At 40.4% G+C, this 9,046-nt stretch overlaps 1 protein-coding gene across 2 annotated transcripts; it reads left to right on the forward strand.

Moving 5' to 3' along the window:
- The first annotated feature begins 186 nt into the window (after positions 1-186).
- Positions 187-7,300, forward strand: ptgis (prostaglandin I2 (prostacyclin) synthase). 2 transcript variants are annotated; one of them, XM_046383521.1, is made up of 11 exons: positions 187-336; positions 1,075-1,227; positions 1,836-1,959; positions 2,355-2,530; positions 2,639-2,785; positions 2,896-3,008; positions 3,125-3,306; positions 5,197-5,341; positions 5,660-5,841; positions 6,246-6,397; positions 6,976-7,300. In XM_046383521.1, exons 2-11 carry the CDS (start codon positions 1,154-1,156, stop codon positions 7,133-7,135), a joined length of 1,455 nt encoding a protein of 484 aa, XP_046239477.1. In that variant the 5' UTR covers positions 187-336; positions 1,075-1,153; the 3' UTR covers positions 7,136-7,300. The 2 variants fall into 2 exon arrangements, with proteins under 2 accessions (XP_046239477.1, XP_046239478.1); XM_046383522.1 differs by lacking the exon at positions 1,075-1,227 and having other exon boundaries at positions 189-336.
- The last annotated feature ends 1,746 nt before the right edge of the window (positions 7,301-9,046 follow it).

The raw sequence follows: 9,046 nt of genomic DNA on the forward strand, positions 1-9,046 counted from the left end.
CCTATATGATAAAATTATAGGAATGTTTGTGTTTGTGGCTACATATATTCGTGGTCTGTATACCTATTTTGTCCGTCACCTGCATGGTTTAACACGAAGAAAATTTGTGCTGAGTGGAAATGCTTGCTGTGGGAACTTAAATCTCAGGTTGCTGTTGGTAGTCGGCTCAGTTAGCGGAGAGCACACAGAATGTTAGCATTAACTAGCTACAAGCTAGCCGACACCAACGCTACAAATTAATTTCAGGCGTAAAGCTGAGGAGTTTCTTTGAAGGTGTTGAGCTGGATGATTTTCATTTCAGCGTCCACCACTGAACTTTTCCGCTGCTGCTGAAAGGTGAGGAAATTGAAGGTGAATGACCACCCTCTGCTGGCACACCGAGTAACCGGCCGACAGCCTTAAAGTAAGCTGTAAATTTGTAGAGTACCTGCGTCAGTGCTATTTTGTTACTTTTGAAAATATTTATTTGGTGCCACCATCACTTTTGTGTTCACAGTTCATTATAGTTTGCTTACTGTAAACTGGATGTATATTCTAGGTTTGCAGTACAACCGTGTTGCTTTTATTTTGAAAAGCCTGGCGTTTTTATTATTTACGTGTGGACGCACGTATCTGCATCTGTCGGCATTAATTGCGCAGCCTTGGCATATAGGCACAAACAGAACCCACACTGGCAACAGCTGCTATCTATACTTCATAGTTACGTCAGTTAATTGTTGGTTTCAGGGTGTTAGACAGTGACGTCAGTACATGCTTGTGGCTGTGACTGTAATGAAATTATTTTCATTGAGGTAAAAATAGACATTTCACAATGTTTCATGGAAACTTAATGTCGACATCGAAAGATTCCATATCAAGAAACTCATACTGCTAAAGAAGCATGACTTAATTTACCTTGATGATGTCACTACTGGTTGCTTTTCCAAAGGCTTTTGTGAAAACTGTCTATCAGTCTTGTGAAAGGGGTTATGTCATGTGTGACTATGCTCTAAAGAGTATAAATCGTGATATTCTGAAGAAGTAGTTTTGTGGTCTCTGACTTGTCTTCCCTGTTGTGAAACACCCTGTTACAAGCCACACCTTTCCACACCTCCCAACAAATATAAGTTACAGCTGAGCTGGGCTCCAAGAGATAAGTGAGTATCCAGCAGTCATGGAGTACGGAAACATGCTATGGATAATATTCTTACTGCTCCTAGTAGCGCTCTTATACTCCCGTCGCACAAGGTAAAGCCATTCATTTATTTGTTGATATTTGCATAGTTGGCCAGCTATGGTCTGGCCACTGCTATAATGCCTTGTGTATTTAAACTCTTTCTAACATTGTCATTTTTGTGTTTTTAAATTGTTTATTAAGTGTGTAAATGAATGAAATATGTGTACTTCTGTTTGCAGGGTCACTTGCCTTGAATCCCCCATTAAGGGTGACAGAAATATTAATGCAATGCATTAATTGAATTTGCAGATATCAAATTATACTGTAATTTAGAGGATATTTATCATTGTCATTTTACCTTAATGTTAAGAATATTTTACATTGACATTAATGAATAATAATAATTATATGTTAATACCTCTTCATTGTGTGATAAAGCTTGGATGTCTGAACCAGGTTGACTGTTAAACACAGATTCTCAGCATTGAGTTTAAACAGCATAAGAGAGTAAAGGTTTAAAAAAAAAAAAGGCATTTCAACCACACAGCAGAAAGCTCTTATGATATAACTTCGTGTTAACTCCAAACCTGTTGGTTGAGATTCATGAATGAACGAAAGATACATAAACCCGCTCTGTGAGGTTGCTTTAATTTTAATGAGTTTCCTTATACCTGAACAGACGGAAAAATGAGCCTCCTCTGGACAAAGGCTGGCTTCCATGGTTGGGACACGCTCTTGCATTTGGAAAAGATACTGCAAAGTTTTTGGCCCGGATGAAAGATAAGCACGGGGAGATCTTTACAGTAAGTAAGACTGTGTGATATAGAGCTTTTATCTAAAGTGTTTGAGGAAGTGAGGAGTTATTGAGACAATCAAATAGAATAAAAATAATTATGTTTTTGCATAGAGTAGCAAGACGTTTTTGAGTAGATCTGAAATTTAAAATACATCATTATGCATGTGGTATCAAGTTTATTAGTCTCCCATGCTTTTAATCTTAAATACATCTGGGATCAGTACTCCAGAGGCCACTGCAACCCATTATTTTTCCAATGTGGAACAAAATGTTTTACTGGATAAGCAACAGCATAAAAAAACATTCCACCTAATTTCAAATTAAAAGGAAAAAACATCCAAACATTATTATTTATTTGTAATTGAAAAATAATTTAATTAAAAAAAAATGATGTCCTTCCAGGTCTGTGCTGCTGGTTATTACGTGACAGTGCTTTTGGATGCAAATTCTTTCGATGCCGTGCTGAATGACACAGTCTTCTTGGACTTCACCCGCAAGAAAAATCAGCTGTTAAAAAGTATCTTCCGTCTGCAGCCGCTGAACATCAAACCTACAGCAGAGAAGAAATGGATGGAACAGTAATGAATGCATCTTTTAAACACAGACTGTCTGGTTCACTAAATGACAAGAGAAAAGCTGTTTGGATCAGTGTTGCACATCTCAATATCTTTTTATTATTCCCTCAGACACTTTCAAGGTCTCAGTCTGTACAAGCTCAGCACTTCCATGAACATTCACCTTCAGAACCTGCTGCTGAAAGACCAGCAAGTCTGCAGCCGTTCACAGTGGAGACAGGAGGGCCTCTTTAGCCTTTGTTACAGCCTACTCTTCAGGTATCGCACGGCACCTTTAACTTGCGAAACACCATCAATCAAATGACCTCAGTGTTTATACTAGTGGGAGTGACAGACAGGAATATGTTCAACTTCATTTCTGTGCTCAGGGCCGGATACCTTACATTGTTTGAAAGAAAAGAAAATGCTACTGCAGTCTACCAAGAGTTCCGCAAGTTTGACAGTCTTCTCACCAAACTGGCTAATAGCTCAATCAAAAGAGGTAAGTTACACAAAAGTAAATTAAAGTATGATTATTTTACTTTCAATTTCCTATTTGACTTTACACAGTATAAGGCACAGTAAGGGATGTATGAATTGATGTTGGATCTCTAACAGAGGAACGCAAAACAGCCTGGTTATCCCAGGAGCGGCTATGGGAGCTGCTGTCCCCACACTGGCTGAGCAAAGGGTCAGAGTCAGATTCCTGGCAGCAGAGCTACCATCATTTCCTGCAGGAGGAGGGAGTAGATGCAGAAATGCAGAAAAGAGCTTTACTCTTGCAGCTGTGGACCACACAGGTGAGAACAGGTTTATTGTCTATCTACATACACAAACCTCAAACAGACCAAAAGCCACACAATGATAACAAAACACGCAAACTTTCCACACTCACGCTACATGTTTGAATCCCTTGCCAATGGGCTTAGACTGCCAACAATTCGCAAGTGAGAAACAATGAATTCCTCTCTGCCAGTTCACTCATAGCGACCTGCCTCGACTTGTAACTCATAGTGGAATTTTGCCAGTTTTGATCATGTGAGTCAGTTTCTGTGACATCCTATCTTGTTTGAGGTTGAGTAATTGCGTATGAATACAATGCCCAAGAAACCCGTGTTAGTCAGCCAAAATTGTTTTCTCTTTTCTCTAATTAACATAGTTTCATGCAGTCCTGGGAAATGACTACAGTGCACTCTCCACTGGAAATTACCCAGTGTGCATTGATACAGAGGTTGTTGAAATAAATTATATAAAAGTTTGCTTTGTCTAGTGCAAGATGTCACTTTGGATTAATCCAAACTCTTCACCTCAGCCATGAATAAATCTTCTGTCATTTTATTTTATTTTTTATTTCTTTATTTTTAAACTGGCTACAGTGTATAGAGTTGCCAATATGAACAATATTGGCATTGTTGTTGCTCCCACGACTTTGTGTGTGCTGACAAGTTCAAATCAACATGGTGTCATTGCTGTGTGCTGCCAGATGGGGGAGATAGCAAGCTGTTTGATTGTCTTCGATGTCTGCCAGTCTCAGTGTAACAGCAATTGTTCACCCAGTAACACCAGTGTACAGTATTTCAGAGAGGAGAAACCTTTGCCAGGCCACCCACTGTGGGCCCTTTATCGGATGCTCTGTTGGTTTAGGGGAAAAAATGCTGATCCTCCAGCATGTTTGTTTGTGCTTTAGTGTGTCTGCTGGGATATTAGAGCACACAGTCTCAGTCCAGGAGGGAAACTGGAGCACCACTGCAGAGAATAGGGTGATTAAATGAGAGAGCAGTGAGATGTGCCACAGTGGTTACGGCCTATACATGTGTTCGAGGCAGACTGAGGTATTTCCTGCACAAAGCTGGCGGTCGTCGTTTTCTTTCCATTTCGAAACAAATCAAAGTTATCGACTGAAACGTATAGATTGAGTGTTTAGTGAATCTTGCCTTCATAGCTTTTCCCAGCATACAGCTACCAGTAAAAACATACCCTAAAGGAATAGTTTGGCATTTGGGGGGGATTTAGGTGAGAAGACTGAAATCCCTCTGGTCTCTATAGTTAGCTTAGCTTAGCATAAAGATATAAACAGGTAGAAATAGCCAGCTTGGTTCTGCCCAAAGGTAACAAAACTGCCCACCAAAGCGGACATTAACACATTCTCACAGTCTCACCTGTTTAATCCAAACAAGACCTTAAGAGTAAAAGTTACAATGCAGTAGCAACAGTATTAGCAGGCAGACATGGTGTCACTCTTCTCATCAATGTCTTGAGGCTTATTTCTCGAAAAGCCAAACTATTCCTTTCAAATGATGTGGTGATCTGAACATCTAAGAGGACAGAAAAGACATTGTGATATACGCTTTGTCACTTTTGGGCGTTTGCCCTGGCTGTCAGTGGAGAGCTGACCTGAAATGTGCAGAGGTGAGAAGAACAGCTCCCTTAACCCATGGCAATTATTGTCTGACAGGCTCAGGTGTCTGTCCCAGACAGGCTGACAGCAGTCTTTACAAAGTGTGGACTGATTCACTTCTTCTCATATCAATCATATTCAGGCAGCAACATTTCAGAGAGCTAAATATCTCTTTATTATATGCATCGTATGTCCACATATACGAACTATACACTGACTTGTGTGCAATTTGCTACACTAGAAGCTTATATTTTATAATTTGTGCTAAGCTGGGTGTTTTTTTTCCTTTCAGTGTAATGCTGGACCTGCTGCCTTTTGGCTCCTTGGCTTCCTGCTTATTCACCCTGAGGCCATGCAGGCTCTTAAATCAGAGATTAGAGGCCTTAATCATCAGGATACTCCCCTGCAGCATCCCACCATCAGCACACCTGTGTTTGGTATGTAACAGCTGCCAGCAGCCTTTTCACTTATTCACTTGAGCTCTTCTGTCTTGGGGTTTATCCACTCCAGTGAGATGGAAATAAAGGTTTATTGGACTTGCTGGAAATAACAAGATAAGTGCAGCATACTGAAGCAATGACAGCAACAATAAAAGTTTGACCTTTGATTCAATTAAACAAAGATTAGCTTTTTCATATAATCATATCTATGCAAATGTTTGTACATCTCCAAATTACACTGAAGGGCACTGCTGATTTAACTCGTGCTGACATACCTCTGACATCATCCACTCTGCTGTCCTTTTCATTGTGCAGATAGCGTTCTGAGTGAGACCCTACGGCTCACCGCAGCTGTAATGATCAGCAGAGAGGTGGTGCAAGACAAGGTCCTGCGCATGGCCAATGGACAGGAGTACCATCTCAGACAGGGGGACAGAGTGTGTCTGTTCCCTTTCCTCAGCCCTCAGATGGACCCAGAGATACACCAAGACCCACAGGTACTATTGCATGCAGAAGCAAAGAGTACTAACACAGGCCACAATTGACAGTGCAAGCATGAAACTACAGCTGTTTGTTCGTGAGATGTTTAATCATGCAACATTTTGTGGGAAATGAAGCCTCTAACATCATGATACATATAGTAGTGTACCTCCATTGTGATATTATTAAGCTCTGCTACAGTGCACAAAACAGTCTTGAGGAGGCAGGATTAAGCAGTGTGATTTGAATCACTAACAGAATACATCCTTTGGGATAAGCTGCTAAATGCTTACAAATTAAACATCTAGCTGACTAGCAAGACCAAGAGTTCAATTGCCAGTGATCACTTTGTTTATTTGTCAGAGGAGCAAACCTATTCACCTGTTTCTGTAACTTGTGCCCTCTGCTTGTCTCTGAACAGATTTTCAAGTATGATCGCTTCTTAAATGATGATATGACAGTGAAGGATAAATTCTACAAGCATGGAGAAAGGCTGAGGTACCACACGTTGCCCTGGGGAGCAGGGACAAATATGTGTGTCGGGAAAGAGTTTGCTGTTACAGCCATTAAACAGTGAGTGTAAAAATCCACAGCTTTTTCTTTTTTTTTTTTTTTGATTTATATCTTTCCATGATGGATTAAATTTTACAATGATACATTCACGATCAAAGCATTTCCTTCAATTTCATCCTGATTACCAGAGCACACCAGTAAAATCCATCTCCACATAATTTTCCCCCCCATTATCGTTTCAGTCCTGCTTTCATGTCCTCGATTAACATGAGCAACAAGCTGTAATGTAGTAATTGCTCGTGGTCTGTAATGAACTGTGCAGAAAAAAGCTAAGAGAAATAGAGAGCAGTCAGTTGGGAGGATGTGTCTTTGTCAGACATCTTAGCCAGTTACGGAGGTTAAAGGTTAATCCTTGTAATCCACAGCACACAAAGCTTGGGAGAAGGTTAGTTAATGTTGATGTGTAGACTGGGAAGACTTTGGGAATCAGTTTCAGATTGAATGATTTGCTTGATGTGATTTTCTGTCCTTACCTGGATGTGTGAAACCTGCATTTGCTCATATTGATATTACCTAATAAGTGTATCAGCAGGTGGTTTGTGCCCTCTTCTAAATTGCTCTGCCTTATGCATCTTTAGGTTTGTGTTCTTGGTCTTGACCCATCTCGATCTGGAGCTGTGTGACCCAGAGGCTAAACTGCCACCGGTTAACTCCAGTCGCTATGGCTTTGGGATGCTCCAGCCGGACGGGGATCTGCAGGTCCGATACAGACTGAAGAGGACCCGTCCTGAAATGTGACTTGATGTGACGATTAATTGTAAAAACTGTTGATTGATATAGTGTTTTTTGTTAAATGTGTTGTAGCACTATTTATTCTGTTTTATTTACTCAGTGCATCAATATATATCGTATTTAAATTTGTTTGTTATTAATATTTTTAATAAAAAGGAAAAACAAATGTGACATGCTTTATAGCCTCCCTGGACTCAGAAATGTTTTGTTTATTTTTATGCAGAATGATGTATGTGCATGTTTGACATTAGAAGGCTGTTTTCCCCTTCATTTGCTGAAGGTGGGAAAGTTTCTGTGCTCATCATCCATTTTTTAAATTACACAACTGACACATGCAGACATTTACTTCATGCTTTATACTTCTGCTTCACTGCCTTTCAGAGGGAAAATATGGCATGTTTTGCTCCACTACATGTAACAGCTATATTTATTAATTACTCTTGAGAGTAATTAATGTTTTTACATCTTAACAAGAAAACAAAGGCGTAGAAAAGACATTAAAGATGAAACCAGTTTGGCTCGTGACAAAATAAAACACAAGCTGGGGCCTCCTGCTATGTTCCAGATGTTTATGAGCTGGACTCGTTTCCCCTCTAAATTGCTCGGATTGTTTCAACTAAATGAATGTTTTAGCTCCAAAGAGGTCAGGTTATCCAAAAAAAAATTCGCAAAAACGAAAAGATTTATTCTGAAGTTTGAAAACATAAATAGTCTTGCAAAGCATTTTTCTTCTTTCCTACACCATTAATCATTTCACCCAGATGTTCCTTATGCATTAACGCATCAGCAGTCTAATAATGTAATGTATGATAATACATAACTCACAGAGAGCACTGTTCAGCCGAGTGACTAAATTTACATATGATATTCTGATGTATTTTGCTGCTATACTTCTTAAGGTTAATTTTACTTAAGTGGCAGTTTGAATGCAGGACCCATTTGTAGTATTTTATGAATGTATTGGAGACAATTGCAGGCAGGGTAAACCTACTTGCTCTTATTAAACTGACTGTAGTCCAGTTTGTTTAAATCCTCTTCCTCTTCCACCGTTGATTTGTTGCTGGCTCGGTGCCTTCCGATAACACGACCCCGACATCTCACAAATCTTTACCAGTCTCTATTTCATCTGACAGCACGGCCCAGCATGCAAACACAACAGTGGTGCTCAGGAGCCTCAGTTAGTGCCACAGCCTGGCGTCAAGGTGCGGTGCTGAAAGAGTTAATGAGATGTGGAGGGGAGCGCTGAGCTGCCATGGATCCACCTTCAGAGAGATGCGGCGCCTCCTCGTACAGCTGGCTGGGAAACACAGGTAGTCTGTCCGGACGGGCTCTCGGCGTACTTGTTGATCTCCCGGCGAAACAGTGGTGCGTTATGTGGAGCAGGAAACCGGCGGGGCGGCGGTAGATTGTGCTGAGGATCTCTCTGCCATGTCGGAAACAGAGGAGGGGGAAATGGATTGGGTTAGACCCTGGCAATAGTAAACCAATAACGGCGGCCCCTTTTTTTTAAATGCTACTGCTTCATCTCCGTTTGTACCAGCGGATTGATTGTTCACAGAGCGGTACGTGCTGGCTTGATTCAGTGCAGGATGAAAACAACTCACTACGGTATTTTTAAAAGCTTATTTCCATCTTTGAACATTGAATCATGTGTAACCTGTCAATTGTAATAGAGTATTCGTGGCATATAGGATTACTCTGGATTAAAACTGCACCAATATGGAGCAGGGAGCCTTTAAAAGGAGAGAAATGCTTAACGATGGAGGATTTGCATTCACAACATTGCAGCTGTAAATGATTAAACATCACACTGAGCTTATTCTCATTCTCACTGTAGCTGCGCATAACAGCACAGTGCGTACACAGGAAGAACATTCTCTTTGTTTTAGAGATTTATAATGCTGAATTATTTCATCG

This window comes from Scatophagus argus, chromosome 3 (assembly GCF_020382885.2).
Source record: "Scatophagus argus isolate fScaArg1 chromosome 3, fScaArg1.pri, whole genome shotgun sequence".
NCBI lineage: Eukaryota > Metazoa > Chordata > Actinopteri > Scatophagidae > Scatophagus > Scatophagus argus.